The 21,659-nt window shown below is 42.6% G+C and overlaps 2 protein-coding genes across 2 annotated transcripts in view; one reads left to right on the forward strand and one right to left on the reverse strand.

Moving 5' to 3' along the window:
* The first annotated feature begins 662 nt into the window (after positions 1–662).
* The window catches only part of LOC109462654 (transmembrane channel-like protein 7), a 37,261-nt gene continuing 16,264 nt past the window's right edge, over positions 663–21,659 (forward strand). Inside the window, exons 1-4 of the mRNA XM_019759214.1 lie at positions 663–678; positions 8,043–8,327; positions 8,761–8,852; positions 10,082–10,281. Of these exons, the coding sequence (XP_019614773.1) occupies positions 8,267–8,327; positions 8,761–8,852; positions 10,082–10,281 (353 nt within the window). The 5' untranslated portion in view covers positions 663–678; positions 8,043–8,266. The remainder of the gene's footprint in view (positions 679–8,042; positions 8,328–8,760; positions 8,853–10,081; positions 10,282–21,659) is intronic.
* On the reverse strand, positions 14,867–20,670 carry LOC109462803. The gene is made up of 2 exons (XM_019759417.1): positions 19,891–20,670; positions 14,867–16,951 (listed from the first exon to the last, which is right to left on the reverse strand). Exons 1-2 carry the CDS (start codon positions 20,465–20,467, stop codon positions 15,954–15,956), a joined length of 1,575 nt encoding a protein of 524 aa, XP_019614976.1. The 5' UTR covers positions 20,468–20,670; the 3' UTR covers positions 14,867–15,953.

A 21,659-nucleotide genomic window follows, 5' to 3' on the forward strand; every position in this document is an offset into this window, starting at 1 on the left:
TGGGACCGTAATTTTTTTAGATGGTTGGATCTGGTGATGACCGCGGGTGACCCCAAAGACGTCATCACTATTGTGGCTTTATTGTTGCCATGGTAACGAAAGTGAAAGTGGCAGGTCAGACAATATTCAAGTTGCCTATACACTATTTTGAGTAAAGCTACCCCAATGAAGATTCCGCTAAAATTGCATATAATATAATATTATACTCTCCAAGCAGAGGTCTAGCATGTTTTAGGCTTTTTTCTGGGTTTTTTTTCTTGCACTGGACTCTTTACGCCAACCCAACGTAATATTACACTTTTATGGAAAATGATAATTCGAATAAAGAACATTTTCTATTGTAAAACAGCGAGGCCTTGACTTTATTGTTCTTATTCTGGAACAATCGAACATGTACCTACCTTTGTGAATCGTAACGCCCACGCATGGAAGGTATTTTTAATTGTGACGCAACAGGTTATTTTGTTCGCAATCACGTCTAGTCAGAAGTAAACAAAACAAAGCTGCTGTAGGTGTGTGTCACCGACGATCTATTGTATTGGTACTGTTCCAAATTTCTCAGTACGCCATGTGAATTTTCTACGGATTCGTGTGGAAAGGCGACAGCATGCACACTGCGTATACAGGCGTTACTCTGGTGATTCAACATGCAGTCAAGATGTGCATATCTTAGGAGAAGTAAGTGAAATTGTATTGGCAAAATGTATAACGTTATCATTAGGTTCCTCGTATCAAATCAGCCTGGGTATCACTGATGATCCGGATTTTGCTCCGTTACGCCAGATTTTTTTCTGTTACCCAGGCTGTTATCATAAAGGGAGGTATTGTTGTATTTTTGTTACATCTCCAAGCAGATTTTCCGGTGGCCGCAAAGATATCCACCGGTCACCCGCGAGAGCGCCCGATGTATAGGTGGCGCTTTTGCAACATGAATACTAGTACTTCGCATTTGCTACTGGAGCACCATTTGTCTTCGAAGTTAAAAGCCAACATATTTCTTCCACAAGGTAATCAATCTACGGCAAATGCCAAACTGTATTTTCACGTTGATCTCTGTCCAATACGGTTTCATTAGCTAGTTAGTTAGTTTGTTTGTTTTTCAATTCAAGAACCAACAAATCAAACTGCCGTGGCATGTAAGATGAAATGATCTCATTCCAAAACAATTTCATTTCGAGATGTGTCTACCCAAAATGGCCTTTACCAAAAGTACTTTACCAGAAGATTATGTTTTTGCAAGGACGTTTGTCCTTGGGTTTTATAGTTTTTGTGTGTGTGCGCGCGCGTGTATTTGTGTATGTTGTTTAGCACGACAAGTCAAAAAGCTATGGATGGGTTGTCATGAAACTTGGCAGGTGGGTAGGTCTAGCTTGATGAGACCATGATGAGACCAAGGAGGTTCAAAAAGAAATGACACCTCGAAATGATTAGATTTGGGGTTCCCTAGCGGCTTGTTGTTACGGTCATTCCGGAACAACAGATCAAGACAAGCGAGCGCCCTCCCATAATTACATCTTGCAATGCATTGTCTGCATGCTCCAAACGTTTTCCCCGTTGTCATGGCAACGTGACGCGGCGCGTCGTCCGTTGCCATGGCGACGCCAGGTGTTTATTTATTTGCGCCTGACTTTCACCGCAGGTGTATGTTGTGTTGTTGCGCTGTAGCGTGACGTGACGTGTTTGAGGTGTGCTAAGCGGAGACATCCCCGCTAGCGGGTATTTGCCTACTCTCCAAGCAGAGGTTTGGGTTTTGGCTAATATTTGGCGTGTTTTTAGGCTTTTTCAATGGGCTTTCCTTTTTGCAATGGTATCTTTTTTTACGCCAAACCAACATAAAAGATACAAAGAAAATTAAAGCCCATTGAAAAAGCCTAAGAACACGCCAAAAATAAGCCAAAACCCATGGAGATCATGGAGAGCACCTGTGCACGGTAAAAACTATACTCTCCAAGCAGAGGTTTGGGTTTTGGCTTCTTTTTGGCTTGTTTTTTTAGGCTTTTTTTAAATCGAATTTTCTTTTCTTGCACTAGTATTGTTTTAAGCCCCCCCCCCCCAAAGATACCAGAGCAAAAAAGAAAGCCCGATAAAAAGCCTAGAACACGCCCAAAATAAGCCCAAACCCCAAACCTCTGCTTGGAGAAGTAGGCAAATACCCGGATTCGTGACTCACTGCCGACCGGCTTTTCATCGTCACTAAACCGTGAGGGTGCTTCTCATAATTGGCCCAAAACATCATACAAAAGTTAGCGGGAGGAAAGGTCGCGATCCTACACAACACGTAGCCTCTACCAGGCTTCAGGAAGCGACTGGAAAGTGTAGAAATTAGCCAAATAGATGGTCCGCGCTAAGTGTCCGCGGTCCATCTCCCTTGGCATATTATCCGTATATTATATTTAGCCAATTTCTACTCTTTCCAGCCCCCTCCAGAGTCTTGGTAGAGGCTATACACCTGTACACCGATGATATGCATAGTATAGAAAAAGTTTATTTGAAAATTCTAAAAGAATGATAAAAAGTAAAATAAAGCTAGATTCTGCTTTCTTGATAAAGAAAAAAAACTTTGTATTTCTCCAAGGAACTGTCAAGTCATTAATTCTTCATATCTCAAATTTCATTTAGCTAATGGACAGCCCAAATTGGTCGACTATTACGTAATGCTTGTTGTTTCATTGTTTCACATTGTTGAATGAATAATTTAATATCCTAGATCACAATGCTCGCATTCTTATTCACGCAGACAATCGCATACTGTATTGTGTTCTAGAACGTACGCGAAATATTAAATATTTGTTGTGAAATATTAAATATTTGTTGTGTTAGATATTCAATATCCTAGATCACAATGCTCGCATTCTTATTCACGCAGACAATCGCATACTGTATTGTGTTCTAGAACGTACGCGAAACTAGAAATTAGAATGTCATTTGATCAACAAAAGCTGGAACGTCGGTGAAGGTTAAAAGCTGGAACGTTGCTTATTGAAAGCCGCGATGGAGCTACTAGTATATGTTGAAAGGAAAGCCAATCCTTGAAAAAAGGCAGTGCAATGTAGTTGAGCAGTCTGACAACCGTTGTTCATTCCTGCCGTCCCCTGGTTTGCGCTCCCAGCAGAGCGACACCCCGCCCAACAATGACGGGAGGATTTGTGTACTCAAGGTTGCCAAAATAGAGCCAGGTGAGGGGCCGTCTCATGCGTTCGTGCTTCGTTCTTAAGAGGAGTTAGTTTTTTTTAGCAATGAGATGTTAAATTTTTAGGCTGCCTTGTTTTCCACTAAAACATAAAAAGTCTGAAAAAATGTTAAAATCTTCCCAAAGTATCATTTGTTTGGAGTCAGTTAGGTATTTCTTTGGTCAAAAGTACTATCTTTCAAAGCTATTAACCTGTACCATAATAAATGAAATCAAAATCAAATCATCTTTATTGCTCAACAACTGTAGATGGTACAATGTATGGCAAAGAAGATACGGGGGTAGATATATGAAACTATACTAAAATAGAATTTTAACAGAGCTAATCCATGATGATACTAGCTATACTAAATTACATATACAATTTTACGGAAGCTAATCTATTGTATGTTTTCTTGAGGAGAGTTTTATTACATTCTGTAATTCAGGAGATATGTCAGTTATTTACAATGTGGTGTCGTTTTTGTAGTGATTCAGATATGAATTTCCCAACGTACACTGATATCTGAGTAGGGCATGAAAGAATAGAACGCAGGCATACGAAATACGTTTAGAAACAGCGTGAGAACTTGTGAGCCCACCCCCGTTCAGGGCCAGGGGAGGGTAATGTAAGTTGATCACCTTACACTGTAAAGGTTCCGTTTAGACAGGACGAACTAATTAATGATGTGTGCCCGTCAGACAAAGGAGAGGTACACGCCATAGAACATAACAACCCTCGTCACGGATGGAGCACAGGGCAGGGTCGATCGGTAGACATCCTAGCAAGGTAAGATTGGTGTTTTATTTGGTGGTTTCTTGGATCTGTGTGTGTTGTCTTTGTAAACATTGCTCATAAGAAGATCCAAGAATGTCGGCAACAAGAGGGACAGGTCACCGTGAAGACAGGTAAGGGTTTACCTGTACAACACGTGTGTCAAATACTTTACTGGTAGACATCCTAGCAAGGTAAGGCTTGCGTTGTCGTGTTTTGCTCGAGAGGTGGTTTCTTGGATCCGTGTTGTCTTTGTAAACATTGGTCTTAAGTTGAGAAGATCCAAGAATGTCGGTAACAAGAGGGACAGGTCACCGTGAAGACAGGTAAGGGTTTACCTGTACACAGGTGTGTCGAACGCCTCACCTGTCCTCCATTTTAACGGTTCAAGGTCGCTTCTGGCAAATCTTTGTCGATCCAAGTGAACAATGTATTCTGTACAAATTCTGTGCTACGTGCAATTTTGATTTTTTTTTCTAGTTAGACTTCTTGAGGCTAACAGTTACAGAAATTTGTACGCGAACAAAGGAGGCTGTTATACACCACAGATCCGGTAACTAATGTAATAGAAGGACAGAGAACCTACAAGCGTTACACGTTGTTATGCTTGTTTTCCGGCTGATTACATCGGAACGTGAGCAGAAATTCTACCCTGTATTTAGCGTGATTATGTAGACTAAAGCAGAGTAATTAAGGTCACGTAGTAAGGCATGAAAAGAACATCACATTGTGGCATCTAGTTTCATACTTTCTAGAGTACGTACTACATATTCTTAGACTTAAGAATCGTATGGGGCCTTTCCGTTACGTAAGTCCCTAAAAGACCGTATATAACGTTATAACATTGATATCTAGCAGCAAATTTAAAGCGTAGAATTCAGACCTATCCTGGTTTTAAACAAGCACAACGACGATTACTGTTACTCATTTTGAACGAGTCGGTATAAAAGCCAATTCTTTTTTCGTGAATGTAGACAAAATTGGAAAATAGTCTCTACTCCTACTAGTTAATTCTCTATTCCTACTAGTTAATTATGCGTCAACAGAAATGTCTAATGGCAATACTGAATAATTTATTTACCTAATGACACGAGTAACTCTATCTGAAAAGCTTATTAACTGAAGAGTCACTTAAATCCCAGTGACATTCTGATTATTTTCCCGTCCGATGATATGAGAACGCCAGAAATGTTAAAACATTTCCCTCTATTTCATAACAAATATCAAAACGAAAAGTCTAAAAATTCTCTGCAATTTTTTCAACAATACGAACAAACCGAATAATGCTGTTGAAAATTGTAGTGGTACACCGTATGATGATAAAATAACCTTGCACGAAATCAAGTAGCCTCCACCAGGCCTTTCTACGGGAATACGGATCGTAGAATTCGGCAAAAAAGAGAGTAAAGTTGGCCAAGGGAGTCCGGCGGCGGGGAGGTAGTTTCTTTCCCTGTGCGGCCAGTCAAACCTACAAGGTCAAGGCGGCCAAACTCCTCTGGCAAATATTCTCCTATATATGGCCAGCGTAGTCAGTCTGGTAGAGACTACAAATCATGGTAGTCAATGTAGCTCTTCGTTATCCTATGACACATGGCCGCGGCGTATCTGGTTACCAGATCGAACCCTCTGACACAGATGAATACCCCGACTGCCCTGCGGTTTTTGTTGGCGATGTCGGTCCTGTAAATTGATATCGATCGTCGATGTAACTGTTGAAATGTTGAATAATTAATGGGTCACCGGGGACCCTTTAGCGTAAGCTTTACGGTTCATCTGCTAAGGCTTATACTCCAAGCAGATGTAAGATCCGGTGGCTCACTTTTCAGCGTCTTTGCTTATTTTGTTCGGCATTTTAGTACTTGATTTGATAGTGTGGATTTATAATTTATGTAGGAAAAGGAGAAGAGAGAAAAACGCGAACGAATAGAATGACAGACCCTGTATTTCCGAAAATAGTTTCATTAGTTTGGTAAAGCACAGGATATAGAGATTTTCTTTTACACAACCAGTATCATCTCTTACGAGTACCGTGCTTACAAGAAAGAGCCTATAAACCCGTGCAAAACACTGGGTATAGTCACAGTTTGCCTAATCTCCAAGCAGATCAGGGTAAGAGGAGTGTCAATGGATACTGCCTGGCCGATTTGATACTGTCTTTTGCGGCCATGGAAAGATCTGCTTGGAGATTAAGTTACCTTTACGGTTCGTCAGTAGGGTGAGTGGTTTAAAGTCCGAGCAGATATATGTGAATCCGGCTCAGTCTCACTGTTTTACTTCAAGGATCCCAGACCCCAGTCAATGACAAACTGTAAAGAAAAAGGCACATGTTTCAACGACATGTTTTTTCTTGCGCGCCAGCTAGTCTATATATAGTCCGCAAAATAATTTTGTTATTTTATGTTTGCAAGGACAATCATTACTACCTTCAAGACCTTCAAGATATCTAATTTTCTGGACGATAAATTCTTCATTTGCATGTTTCTATTTTCATCGCTCGTTCAGCAAAACGTGTGTGCGTCGTGAGGTGATTAGTCTAGTACCTGTTTCATGTTCCGGCTATTCTTGGAAAAAACTTGAAGTATGGCGTAAGCGTTTTTAATATTTTATCCATTACTTTATGTTTGGTCACTTTCTCCCAATTTTCACTAGTAAGTGGAATCTTAAGTGTAAGATTTCTTTTCCATTTTATCGTTATCTTTTTTATTGGAACATATATTGACAAAACATGGTGACGGCACACTTAAGTTACACTTATATTCATGATGCCGCCACAAACACATAAGGCAATACGTACATGATACATAGGACAAGCAAAGCACCAATTAACACAATATTCTAAACGATGAACAAGTGACCAAATATATTTAAAGGCACAGGATAAGACATGTCAAGATATTTCAAAAACTGATTGGAATCTGACAAAAATGTTTGTACATAGAGTTATCGTTAGTTGGCAGCAGAGTTGGCAGTTACCCCTGCGAAAGTTGCCGTCCGAAAGTTTTTGTTCGGTCAATGAAGATTCAATATCATGGAAAGAGCTGACAGGACAAATAATCGCCACGTTCAGTGACAGTGTGGTTTCAACAAACGAAATCACCAGGTGCAAAGTTGACTGGGGTAATTCGTTAGTAATCTGATTCAGCACAATCAAATCCCCGGTAATATACATCATACTGTCGTTACTGTTTAGCTTCACATATGGTCCTCTTTGTTAATTCTCACTCAAACGTAACACATTCATATGGTGGCAGGAGTCTAAATCCCTCCTGCTATAAAACTGCAACATGATGTAACCCAACACCAGTTACCATGGTGACAGACGTCTGGTTCAGGTCATTGACCTTATTTTTTGGGAGAAGAAGAAGAAACTGAGCAAAACAATATGTTTTCCTTCGCTCTGCGACGGCAAACATAACGATAGGAGGCTGACAGGACAAATTTAAATCGCCAGGTTTACTGCGGTTTCACAAAACGAAATCGCAAGGTGCAGAGTTGACTGGGCTAATTCTTCAGTAATCTGATTCAAAACAATCAAATCCCCGGTAATATCCATCATGTTGTCGTTACTAACACGTTTATAGGAAATTCGGGCTCGAGCTATAATATTAAGTAGCTGTTGACTGGGCGGTCGGGGTCAGTTAGAAGAGCTGCTCTTGACAGAAAAGGGAGCCTCTTAAACCAAAGGATACAGAGCTTAGCTGTGGCTGAGAGAGCTCGCCAGTTACTGTATATGGATATATCATTATCCCCATAGATTTCTATGGTGGTCCGCGTTAGCGGTAAGCTAAAGGTAAGGGTAAATTGTTATTTTGCTACATCTGGTATGTTTGCTACATGTGTGTAGCCAGTTGTACTGTACATTGATTTATCAATACTCCGATAGATTTCTATGGTGGATCTGTTAGCGTAGGTATAATGTAAGGGTAAGTTATAATTTTGCTACATCTGGTATCTTTGCCACATGTCCCATCAAATATGAGATTTTTTTTTCTTTACCCAGTCACAGGGATCAGAGATTTTGTCAGCGTATCCTCACGGATGTTGTGGTTTGCCAATGATTGACGCTAATAAGCTTGCTTCCTCCTTCTTCTTTTCCAGCAATAGGTACTGAAGGAACGTTACCCCCAGCTTAACTGAAAGGACCCAGACGTCTTCTATCCCACATCCTTCGTCCTTGCAATTGAGGCCTTGAGTGGACATCCTACAAGAAGGCACTCTCTAAAACACTTCCTTAAAAGGCGTGGAGAAACTCTCCTGGAAATTAGAGAGTCCACGTTTCCTTATAAGGCCTGGACAGACATTCCGGGAATCGAATTGAAAAGATGTCGGACTCGCCGCTTCCCGGACAGGTGGAGGAAAAGGAGATGCAGGAGATGGAAAAAGGTGAGAACGCTTTCTTTTTTTGGAGTATAATGACCTGGCGACATGTAGGAACAACTTCTGTCTCTCTCTCTCTCTCTCTCTCTCTCTCTCTCTCAGTTATCTCTCTTTCGCTCTCTCCCTCCCCCTTCTCTTTCCCATGTATATGTATTCCTTTCTTGATCATAAATTTTCCCTCTAAATTAGAAAGCTTTCTCACTCACTCACTCACTCACTCACTCACACACACACACACACACACACACACACACACACACACACACACACAAACACACAATTATGAATTTCATATTTATAAATCGATTTACAAATGTATTTGCAAAACCCCACCACGAACTGAAGACACGAACTGAAGACACCTAGCGATTAGCACGCAAACTGCAACAACAAACAACTCTGTCACCGATATGCAAATATCCTGTTTACTCTTCCCCAGGGGCGACCGACGGACCAATCAGCGCGCCGTCCCAGTCTGACGTCATCAGCACCCACAACATACTCGCTTCAATGCCCAGTAAGACGAGCCAGGTGAGAAAAGTCACGTAGTCTATCCAGGAAATAACGCTAGCGAAATGCTCTACGGGTCTTAGACAACATTTTTATCAAGAAAAACCCTAAGGAAAACAGGTAGGAAGGTCTTGTATGTTTGTCATAAGCATTTGAAGCCGAAAATGAACTCAGTAGTGGAGTAAATGTAGTTTGATGTGGGTTTAGTTGTTGCAACTGATCGGCCGATGACTTTGTGGTTTTGACGCTCTCTCTCCGTCGTCTTAGCTGTGTTTCTTGATCCCGTCTTCTGCAAATCTTTAAGATCTTTCGGCTGTAACTTTACCCCAAGTTGCAAGACAGTTTTGAGCTGCTATGGTCAAAAGATCAGTTAATAAAAACGGCTTGATCGTCCAGAATTCTCGTCTAAATTTACCGCTGCACGGCGAGCCGCCATATTTCTCGACCGGGGGTTGTCGAACTTTATTCGCAGTGAGTGAGGGAGGGCCTTACCTGTGGTACAGGTGTGTACAGGTGTCTTCAACATCAGGTGTAAGGCTTTAATAGTACCGACATACGGTCAGGATTTGACGCACGATCTGTGGGTTTGATCGGTAAGAACTTAGGACAAACCCGGACCTGTGTGGAAAAAGAAAATTTATCGATTTTTTTCTGACGTTCAACTATCAACTCAGGTGCAAGCAACAGGTGTCAGGAGAGTTCACCTGTGTTCGTACCTGCAAAATGTTCTGTGCAACAGAAAATTCATATTCATTTTGCAGTTGTCATGTTCAAGTTCAAGTATATAACTGTTAATGTTGATAAGTGAAATATGTTGGATTCTACCAAATTATTTCTTCTCCCAAACGTTGGAATACTCACATAGTTTTTGTAACGTTATACGATTTTTGAAATTGACGCAGGTAGCTATGACCAGCACTAGCTGTACACTATCTCCAGTTTTTTTTCAGAGATTATCAATGTATATTCAAAAGATTTGACAATATCCAAAAATTACTAGACATAAATTACCAAGGAAAATAACAAAATATACAACCTATCAAAAGGATTTTATTGTTTTTATAAAAAATTTCGTTGAAAAGGGGTTTTCTTGTTTTCGTTTTCAATTTTCGCTGAAAAAAAGTTTGTTTTTATTTTCCACTTTTTCCGAAGAATGATTTTATCACTTAATAGACTCTACCTTTATATAAATTTTAAATTTTTGCTGAAAAATGATTTAATCGTTTTCATCTTCGATTTCTGCTCCGCAGTGGTCCATGTCGATGCACAGACGGGGGCGGTCGGCCCGACACCGGTCCGCGCGGTCGGCGCGAGGCACGCGACCGGCGCTACTCGACGTTGAGGGACAGGGACAAGATGACGAGGCTGATCTTCTTGCTGAGGAGATCGCTGAGGGGAAGATGGCCGTCAGGGACCTGGCCAAACCTATGGATGCCAAGAGAGAGATGCTGTGAGTAGTTGGTTTGGTTTTCCTTTGACGCCAAGGATCACGATAATGATCATTCTGTCTCATTTTCACCTGTCTGAAGTGAGGAAAGTCGTGTTAAGTGCCTTTCCCAAGGGCACAAGGTTGGTGACTTGGCAGAATTCGAACCCAGGACCTCTTGGTTCTAAGCCAAATGCTCTGCTGTTATGCCAAACAACTCCACATAGTCAACACAACAAAAAAGGCATTAATTTTTCTTCTTATCTCCGTGTATAGAGCTTTGTTGTATGTGTGTTTGCTTGTGTGTCTGTTGTGACCTTGGAACATGGGGATACTCACAAGTAGAAAGTTAGGTCAAAGGTCCATGACAGGTCCCAGAAAAGGTTATGTCATTTCCTGTCTTCAATATCCAATGCTATACAACATGTATACGTCTGTTGCCTTGTGAACTCCAACAGAAAATATTTCTTAAGTCACAAGCAGATCTTTCAGTAGCAAAGTTGTATTAAACCAACTGGCAAGACTCCAAAAGATCTGCTTGAAGATTACCAAATGTGTACCAGAGACCACCTGTACGATTACAAAGACCTCCTGGTCAATGGCATCTTTTGGTGCTTGGTACCATAGATGCTTCCTAAGACCATAGAATCTAGAGTGCAATCCTGTTTTGTCTAATTTGTTCAATACTGGGTTTGATTGTCTGTCTTAGATTTTTTTCTGTTCAGAGAATTATGCCAGTAGACAACTTACGTTGCACACTCATTGTTGGATAGACAAACCAAAGTTGAAAGTGAAAGAAGAGTAATGACAGCCTTCAGCATTAGGGTGTGTCATGTAACAAGGTGGTCATACCGGTTTGTCAGTACCAATGTATAGAAAAACAAATTTAGAAAGTAAGTTCAGACAGACCAGGGAATCAGTGTGGCAATGTGGTAATTTACTGTACAGTTTCTTACTATAGATGTGAGCAAAATTTGTAAGGTTACTTGAGTAACATGAGGTTACTGTTTGTGCATTTTTCAAATTTCTACTCTCAGCCATACTTGGCCCCTTAAACTAAAGATTCTGCTGTTTTTAACATGACTTGCTTCGTAGGATTATATGGGATCAATGTATTACAAAAAGTAATACAGTAGTGTTTGGTGTCGGTTCTTGTTACCTAGCACGGCATACCTGTTTCTGTCCAGGCCAGAGTTTGTCCTCTTTGTTTATTGAACTTCACTGTAAACATCACGATGTAATTCTATAAGGGGATTTCATAGAAGAAAGGACTTCGTTGTGTGTTTGTGGTGGGTTTATCGCCTGTATGGGCAAAGCCAGATCAACGTGGCCTACAGAAGGAAATTAAACGTTGTGAGGCTTACTTTTTTCGTTCAGGTGGAAAGTATACTTCTAATGAGCTTATATCATCAGTGGCTGCCTGGGTAATAAGAATCTAAGGTCAGTATTAAAGGACGTCTGATTGGAAACCTGAAAAAAACTTGGTCACCAGTAAGGAATTTTTCAGTTAATGAGAGAATTTGGTTGGACACTCAAATTACAAATAATATTTTACTTTAAGTAGTAGCTAACCCCAAACCAAGTTATGTAAGGTGAATTGTGTTTGAGATCCCCGCAAAACTTTGATCAAGAAGTTGAAATGTTAATACTTAAGCCTTTTTTTTTATAAATTATAAAAAAGAGTCTGAGTAAATTTTATTTTCAAGAAACAGCAACCAATTTTATTATGCACCAGTAGATTAAATGTTCCATATATTGTTTTACCATGATGGGTAATTGTTAACTCAGCCACTATCACAAAGATAACAGTTAACACCCACAATAGCTGCAAATTGCCCTGCAAATAAGCAGCATAATTCTCCCAAGGGAATAATAGATAACCCTACAATGGTGATTGTTTCATTTAGTGATAATGTGGTCTATTATGGTCATGAGTAGTCAGTTGTCCTTTAATAATGGGCCAGTACAACATGGCAAAATTAAGATAGTCATTTAGAATGTAAAAAGAGATTTTTTAGCAACACAATATTTGTCACAAGTTCTAGAAACAGACTCTTAGAGTCACAAAAACAAGTTTGAATACATCATATTTGCAAAGGACAGGTATCATTAAATGTTCACAATTAGTGAATCACCTGGTAAGTAGACTCTATTTATCTATTAAGCAAAGGAGCCAACTAAATAGTATTAAACATACATTTGACAAATCATGGATGATGCTAATAAGAGGAAAAACCTAACCAAATTTTTAGATAAACTCTGTTATCACGTCCTTTCTTTCTGAGGGCAATTTGAAATGTTTTCATTGTCCTGGTCTTGTTGAAAGCATAACAAACTGACAGACATTTTAGACTGCACGAAAACAAACAGCCTTGTTTATAAGAGATCACACAGAGAAACCTGGCTAAACACCCTGGGGATTATTTCAATAGAATAGAGAAAAAAAGCCTGAAAAATTTTATTTCTAAATAAAACAAATTTAAAATGTTTACACAATTTGTCCTTTCTTTCTGACTCAGGGCCATGTGTTGTTTTTGTTTTCCTTGTCTTCTTGAAAACCCATCGACATTTCAAACTGCATGGAATTTTGGAAACAAACAGCCTTGTTTTTAAGAGATGACACAGATCTAGAGATACCTGGCTAAACACCCCGGGGGTCACTCCCCTTTGCTTGGTCTGTAACCCTTGGCAACGGAATTATTATCTACGTCAGACTCGTCATGGCACAGGCCCAAACAAACCCTAACCACCCAAGGGTGTCTTGTCCTGCTATTGTGTTTCTGTAGTGAAACATGCAACATTAGTTCAGCTGTCTGCTCTCAGTTGAATGAGTGTCACCTGCATCTATAAATTATAAATAAGTATAGAACAACTTGAAGGTGAATTTTTTTCTGTTAGAACCGTAAATAACTTGTCAACAGAGGCAGAAAAATTACAAAGGTTCCTTTCTATTGTGTTTCTGAAGTGAAACATGCAACATTACTGTCATTAGTTCAGCTGTCTGTTCTCGGTTCAAGGATTCTCACCTGTGGCTATAAATAGATAAAGAACAAAGAGAATTTTTCTCTGTTAGGTAAATAGTCTGTCAACAGAGGCAGAAAAATTACCTGCACAGGGTTCTTTCTACTAATTAATTAGAAATCTGTAAGCTATATTTTACCTTTACCAGGCATTTTATTTTCGAACAACGATCTTACTAGCTATATAGACTATTTTGTTGTTTGGAAATCATGCATTGATAATTTCCTTACAATAATTGTACCCACCCTTTGGGTCTCCATTCAGAACTCTTTGTGCTTTTACTGTATTTGAAAGTGAAACTACATTGTATAATGTAAGTGTAACACAACAGCTTTATTCCATATGGATGCAACCTACAACTTTACATGTATTTCAATAATGTTGCTCAACCACCTGTTGGATCATGCATTGATGCAGCTTCTATGCAATATATACTGTTACAATTATAATGGATGACTATATTCAACATTTTTTGTGCTCAAGTTGACCACTAGTACATTAAGTTTTCTCTGTTGTTTTCACTTCAATAGACTTACAAAATTTTGTTTGTTTGTTTGAACCATTCTTCATTCATGCAAGCTCACATTGACCTGCAGGCCACTTTTCATATTTCAAAAGCATCAAGCATCGAAAGCATCATAGGACTAAGGTATTGTAGGTTTGTCACAGTGCTATTCTCTATCTCAGGCCACGCCAATTCAATTTGTAAGTTCTTGGACATTTTCATGTAAAATGTTAGCAGGCAAACTTGCAAAGAACTGACTCTGTTCACTCCCTGAAACTACATGTAAACCAAGATACAGACTTTCCCCTCAGAGTCAAGCTTTGTCTTCAATTGTTGCTTCAACACAGCAAATTGGGGTGGCCTTAATTTGTTGTTAAAGAAGAAGAAGAAGGCCTTAATTTGTTATTATTATGTTCTGCACACCTGTTGTTGATTCTTTCTGTCAGTGCCAAAAATAGGTCACTCATTGGCAGGTCTGTGCAGACAAGGCATGTCAGCTACGTGCATGTCGTGATTGAATGTATATTTACGTCTTGAAACCTGAGACGTGTTGTATTGACAGACCGAAACAAAAGTCCACAAAGGAAGCCAAGGGGTGTGCCTAATAGAACTGCGCAGAACCATTCATGCAGCATTTTCGGTCTTCACCTTTGAGTATAGTTTTCATAATTATAGAGGTTCCAAGGTCTTGAAGTTGGGGACTCTATTTAGACCATAAACAGAGGTAGTTGATGAAACAGGTGGTTGTTATACACAGGTAGTGAAACAGAAATTGTTGGGTTTGAAAGGTGTTGTTTGGTGCGTTGTGTTGCCATGGCGCGGCGGTAAATAGTTAGTGTGGTCTGATCCGGGACCAGGCACGGTCTGACCCGAGTGTCATTGTTCCAGATTTGAGAACAAACGTGCGTAGAGGTGTCACTCATAGTACTAGAGCTGGGTGGTACTCTCCAAGCAGAGGTTGGGTGGGAAGATTGTGATCTTCTTTTGACTTGCCCCGTTTCTAAGTATCAGCCTTAATCAGTTACTAGTGTTAGAAACAAATCTGAAGAAAGACATAATCATCCCATCCAACCTCTCCTTGGATTACACCAGGGAAGAGACAGAGACTTTCGTTTGGCCGAAGTTCAGAGTTTTAATCACTTCAAAGAAACTCTGAGAATGCCCTACGGTATGCCCCCTTCCCACGCAAAAGGCTACATGCCTGGCAGCCAGGGAGTGGTGGGTGGGAATGCAGAATTCTTGGCTCTCTTATTTTGCGTGCTGCCAAGCAAGTAACCCGAACGTAAGAATGAAGCATGCTGGGACCTGTTGGGCGGACACTCCCTCCCGGAGGTGCAATCCCGACGAATTCCGCCGGGTGGCGCAATCCGCAACCGATTACACCAGGGAAGAGACAGAGGCTTTCGTTTGGCCGAAGTTCAGAGTTTTAATCACTTCAAAGAAACTCTGAGAATGCCAAGGTGTCGCAGACACGGCCAAGGAAAGTGTGCTGTTATGTGAAAGGAGAGAGTGTCCGCCCTCCAGGCCCCTGGGCCTTGAAAATAGCAAACTGTCTGCAGAACAAAGTACACAACTGTGCGGAATTATATATCAGAAACATTGAACGGTTCATTACTCCACATTGTCATAACGGATCTTTCGTGAGATGTCTGTCTGAACAAGAATAACGTGCCGAAGTTGAAGTTGTATAACTGACTAGTTAATACACTCGGAAGTACACGTGTAAGAGGGCCCTAACTAACTTCAACAAAAAAAACCTGATAAGGCTGAGCTTGAGACCTAGCCAACAATTCAGTGAAACATTAAGTATAATAGCTAAACTTCTATCTCGTCTCATTATCGTAGTTTATCTCTCCTGAGATGTGCTGCCGGGCTTGTCCGGAAAGGAAACCTGATAACCTGAGTAAAACACTCATAACTTGATGTACCCTAACTAAGGTAAACACAACTGGCTGAACAAATGTCCTATATAACTACAACAGTAGCGGATTAGAATAAATTGTGTGATGTCCTGACAGATGAACTGAGTCCCACTATGGCATGTGGACTGCTATTAAACTATTGACATCTTTACAACTTGTTGGTTTCTTATACAAAACTTCTAAGCTTACTGTCCAACTAAGTCCATTCACAAAACAAAGTCCGTGCTCTCAGTCTGTGTCAATAGTGTTCACGCGATGCTGTGTCTCAGGACGTAGTCTCTCAGAGCCGCCGGTACCCTCAGACGATCAGCCACCGTGGTCGACAGGTACACATGGTCCGCGTCCGACCGCCAGTCTCCATGCAGCTGTCGTAGTTCACGCGGCACGCCAGCCTGGAAGGCCAGCGTGTACCCTCCTCTGCGTAGATCGTGTAGAGTCAGGGAACCTGCGGGTATTCCAATGGAAGCTGCTGCTCGCGCGAACGCCTTCTCCAACATCGATGTGGTTAATGGTCTCAGCTTACGACCCCTCGTAGGTACCACGAACGCGGGCTGATCTGGCTCTGTTGGGATTAAGTCACACATGTGCGTGTAGGCGGCAACCGGGCAAATCGGCGAACCCGGTATCGGCAATAGTGGAACTGAGAGAACCCGTTCGCGACTCTGTAGAGTCTTAGTCCACGTGACGTAGATGAGCAACCCAGCCGGTGATACGAGAATATCCCGCCTCTTCAAGTGCTTCTTCGGGTCAAACTGCGTCTTAGAATCCAACACTACATTTGAACGACGAAAGAATGTGAAGAAACTGAACACGATGGCTGCCCAAATGGCTGCGTCCCGTGGCACCTGGGGATTGAAACAGCCCGCGAGATCGACTAGTAATGGAATGTCCACCCTACCATGCTGACGAGGACGATGCTGCAATCGTTTCTTAAGTCCTTTCATCGTGTGCGCAATTTCGAAGTGATCCAAACTAAATGTGGTGAACCCGTTCAGGTGATGGAAGAGCTTCACGCTCGATAGGTAATGTGCTATAGAGTCCGAGGACCGCAGAGAACGTGACAGGAACTGGGCGTAGCACGCCAGGTTGTGTGGATTGGCAGGCATAGGAACTATGCCAAAGTAGTTGCAGAAATTAAGGTAAGTGGAAATATGAGTCTGATGATTACGAGATGTGCCGACCGCGAACACTGATGCCTGAGTTGTCCTAGTGTCCTCCTCCAAAAGTTTCCACTGAAAGTCTGCATCTGGAGGAATAGAAGAATTACCAGTCATGAGAGAAGTCAAACATATCATCAGAAGCGTTGACCTCGCGTAGCTCATTCTTATCTACTTCCTCACGGAACTGGTTCCTGTAAGACTGATGTAAGTGCCACCTGCTTAGCATATCCGGTAACGTATTCTCTATGCCCGAGATGTGTCGTGCTACTAGTTGGAAGTCCTTAATTGCCTGTATGTATACTAACTCCCTGGCGCACGCTTGAAGGAACTTGTCCGTCGAACGCCCCGTGTTGATTACGTATACTGAAGCCTCATTATCACACTCGATCAGCAAGCGTTGGCCTGCCCATGCGTGAGCCCACACTTTGCAACCCACAATCACCGTGAGAAGCTCTAAACAGTGTATGGGTAGTTGCTGTGCTAAGATGAACTCTGGGAACTGCCTGTGAAAGTACTCTGACCCGGAGACACCGCCGCAACCGGAGAGGCACGCATCTGTCGCCAGTGATGATGACGTAGGTCTAGGAATCAATCGAATCCCGTTAAACTTCGGCAGAAACCGTTCCCACCACATTATGTCTTTACGGAATTCCACGTTTAGTCGAACTACATGATGATTCCTAGTCAGTCCGCGCAGAGCATTGATCATCCTGGACAAGAAACACGACCACAGGGAACGCAGGCCGTGATGAACATCAATTTACCCAACAAAGACTGAATGTCTTTCTTGCGCGCGCGTTTTCGGCCGAGCCACGTCCGCAGTTCGGCGAGGGTCTCATCCAGACGATCGTCCGTGACCTCCTTTGTCATGCTTACGGTATCATAGCCTATGCCCAGGAAAGCCATAGAAGTACACGGGGGAACTGCCTTGCCAGGCGACTCAACCAAACCCAAGTCCGTGAATGTGTCAGCGAGTGTCTGGAAGGCTGCCATAGCGCGAAGCGGTGTTTCCGCACCGCCAAAGTCATCAATGTAGTTAATGCAATCAAAACCCTTCATTCGATGAACATATCTCACTGCCGAGGTCGTTCTTTGACAGGCCATTGCCGCGGAACGAATGCCGAAAGGAAAGGCCGTGTCAAAGTAGAACTGTCCGTTCCATTGAAAGCCTAACATGTTGTAATCGTACGGGTCCACCGGGATCTGTCTATACGCTCTGCTTAAATCGCGTTTGTAGAGTAAGCAACCCTGTCCTTTCTCCATTATCAACTGTTCGAATGCTGCGTGCCCCGGTAGCGTGAAGGAGAACGGTTCACCTAAATAATCTTGTGGAACAATCCCGTCATTCACTGAATGTCCGACCGGGAAACTTAAATCTACCACTACTCTCCGCGCCTCTGAATCACGCTTGGGTACTGTCTGTAGCGGGGACACCATGAATGGTGTACGAAACGGAGGAACGTGAAACGGACCTTGAATGGTGCCGAATCCTCTCTCTGTGGACACGTACCGTTCAACATCCCTGTGAAATATCTTGGCTGACCTGTGATTCTGGTAAATAGGGATTGGCAATTGTTCACTCATGTAGCTAATAGGCCATCCAAACTCCAAATAATCTGCGACCACTTAGTCATGATAGTCTCTCAGAAGGTTACGCCATGTCTGGATGTGAAATGTGGTTGGCACAGGGAGTCTACAACCTTGGAAATTATAAGATCCGGAAGCTCGCACCTGAGCGTGTAACTCCAAAAACACGTTGGTTGTAGACGTGTCGGCTGCTTGTGTGAGGTCCTGACCTGACACCGTGGATGACAGCTCGCAGCGCGGGCTAGCTGTAGTGTCAAGAGTACGCCTCATGCCAGTGCCAGTCGTAGAATTGGTACAGTCCACGTGTACCGTTGACGTGTCGCCAGTCGTGGAGGTTAGTGCTCCGCTTGCTAAAGGCGAAGTAAAGCTACGACTCCCAACATGTCCTTGAAGTGTACCCGACAAGGCACCCGGGTTGTCGTTCCAAAGACGTAGGCATGTCCGCTGCTTGTGTGAGGTCCTGACCTGACACCGTGGATGACAGCCCGCAGCACGGGCGAGCTGTAGTGTCAAGAGTGCACCTCGTACCAGCGCTAGTAGTAGGATTGGCATAATCCATGTGCATCGTTGGCGTGTGATAAGTCGTGAAGGTCGTGGCTTCACTACCTGAGACTGAAGTAAAGCCACACCCCCCACTATGTTCTTGAAGTGTTCCTGTGTTGTCTTCTAAGAGAGTATCATGAGTGGTGATTGCATGCTTGCCTAGTTCTACTTTAATAAACGTCCGAAAATCGTTACCTACAGACCTTCCTCCATCATACTCTACATATGTGTTCTCTGCATCTAGTAGTCACGCTGACTTCTGTGTTGGGTTCTTCGCCCTGAACTCCGGGTCTTTGTAAGGGCAAGTTGTTGCGCTGTGCTTCTGGTATCCCATCGCAGGACGCATAGTTGCGCAAGGTCTGCAGAAGTGGTATACCTTACCGTTCCTGCTGGAATGAGCCCTGTTGTCTTCCACAGTAGCCTGGCATTCGCCTTTGTTGTAAGCATAACACAGCTGTAGGTCTGTTTTCTTGGCGGCCTTGCTAGCATCCCTAGGAGGGACATCTCCCTTGCGTAGGTGAACAGACTTCAAGTTTTGTACCTTCTTCATGAAGTGCCTGTCCCCCCAATCCAGCTCGCCCTGCTCGATCTGCATGAGCACTACAGCATTGAAGCACGGCTTGGTAACCGAATTCTGCTACTTCGAACATCATGAAACGCATGAGCTTGAGCCTCTGCTTGCTTTCTATAGAGTTCACCTTATGCGATAGAATGATATCTAGTGAACCGGCAATACACTCATGCCATTCCAGATCATAATAACTTTTGCCACCGTTCTTTGTGTTAGGCAATCTCTCCTGCGGAAACAAGACTTTCCTCTTCACCTGATCCGTACACTTCCTCAATACCCCGCTCTTCAACTTCGCCCCTTTGGACCGTGAAGAACTCGACCTACCTCTGGAGGCTCTGGAGTGATCACTTGAGCTCGAGCGTGAGGTCGATGATTCGGAAGACGAGCTCGAGCTCCGCGCGCTGGCTGCCGCTTTCTTGCTACGTCCGCGAGACGGTGGCGGGGACGAGGCTGCCCTGGTATGTAGGTCTTGCTTCATCCGAGTGAACTGGCGTAGTTCGTTGGCCGAGATTCGTGTTTGGGGCTCGCGCCTGCCGTCCCCAAGATGGCGCCCGAGAGTAGGCGAGTTCTCGCGAGACTTCGCAGCCGTGACGTCACGCGAATGGCGGGTTTTTCGTTCGCCATTTTGTTGTTGACCTTCTTGAACTTCAAGCACTGACCTTTCCATCCGCTGTAAATCCACCTTCAAGGCCTCTATTTCCCTTGTAGCCTCCCTTATCTCTTCCTCCACTTCGTCCACGTCTACTTCTCGCCTTGCCTCTCTCGGTTTTGGAACTGGGAATCTCGGGGTCGAGGTTGACCTCGGCCGAACGTCGTCCCGCTGTTGTTCATCTAAACCTTCTGTATAGTAGTCTACGAATCTCGCCGGCCTTCTCGACTTCCTCTTCCCTGCGCCCCACATTCTTGCATGCACTTTCTGACTCAGCTGAATGAAGGATGACTGAAGGATGTTGTTTAAAATGCAGAATTCTTGGCTCTCTTATTTTGCGTGCTGCCAAGCAAGTAACCCGAACGTAAGAATGAAGCATGCTGGGACCTGTTGGGCGGACACTCCCTCCCGGAGGTGCAATCCCGACGAATTCCGCCGGGTGGCGCAATCCGCAACCGATTTGAAATAGTCAAAACCTTCATAATCGTGATCAGTCATACCAAAATGTTGTCAGAGAAAGAAAATTTGGCCATTTTTCTGAACGTCACTCAAAACGTTACTGAAGCAAAGAGCGAGGGTTAATAATTGAAAGCCCAGGGTATTGTATGTATACACATGTATTCAACAGTTACTGTATTGTAAAACTTGCTAGCTGAATAGGTTCAACACAGCAGGGGGTGAAGTCAATCCGGAACATGTCAGGGGAAGTCATAAATCATCTTTAATGACCAAACGCCTTGTCCCATGAACTCCAAGCAGAGGTGATCTTAGGCCAAACATACAATAAAAATACATATAATAACAATATTATAGTTAAAAATACGTCACTCTATGAAACAATACAGACAGACCCTGGGATATTGCGGAAGAATCCGTTGTGGAATATTACATTGGGTTTTGAGAACAGATTGGATAATGTGTATTTTTAATCACAAAACTGCAGAAAACAGAAGTATAGATTGAATTTTGAGCCCTGAAATGAGACAGAGAGCAGCCAAAAAATCTTAAGTTTTATTCCTTTTCCCTGGGTTTGTGGTGTAATATACTCCTTTTGCAAAAAATTAAATGTTGTATTCAGGCTATTGTGCAGCCCAGACTTATTTGCGGCCGTATCACCAGCCTCTAATCCTTTCCCTCGGACAACCGATCACCCAAACAACCAGTCGATTTTTCAGACTATGCTCGGGAACCACTTAGCAACACAACCTGTCACGACCAGAATTGTCATGAAAACAGATGCGGGACTGAGTGTGCTTCAGCTATTTGTAACTAGGGACTCTTTAACTAGTAGAAGTGTCAAAACGTCGCGTTGCGATGTACATGTACAATGTATTGTTTTGTTTGATAAAAGTTGCAATGTAGGTTTGGCCCTGGTTGTATCAAATGTTTTGTCTAGGTGTTAAGAGAGCTGAAGCAGAAATTCTACAAGTATTGTTTTATTTTG

Source organism: Branchiostoma belcheri, unplaced genomic scaffold (genome assembly GCF_001625305.1).
Source record: "Branchiostoma belcheri isolate BF01 breed outbred unplaced genomic scaffold, Haploidv18h27 scaffold12, whole genome shotgun sequence".
Lineage (NCBI taxonomy): Eukaryota > Metazoa > Chordata > Leptocardii > Amphioxiformes > Branchiostomatidae > Branchiostoma > Branchiostoma belcheri.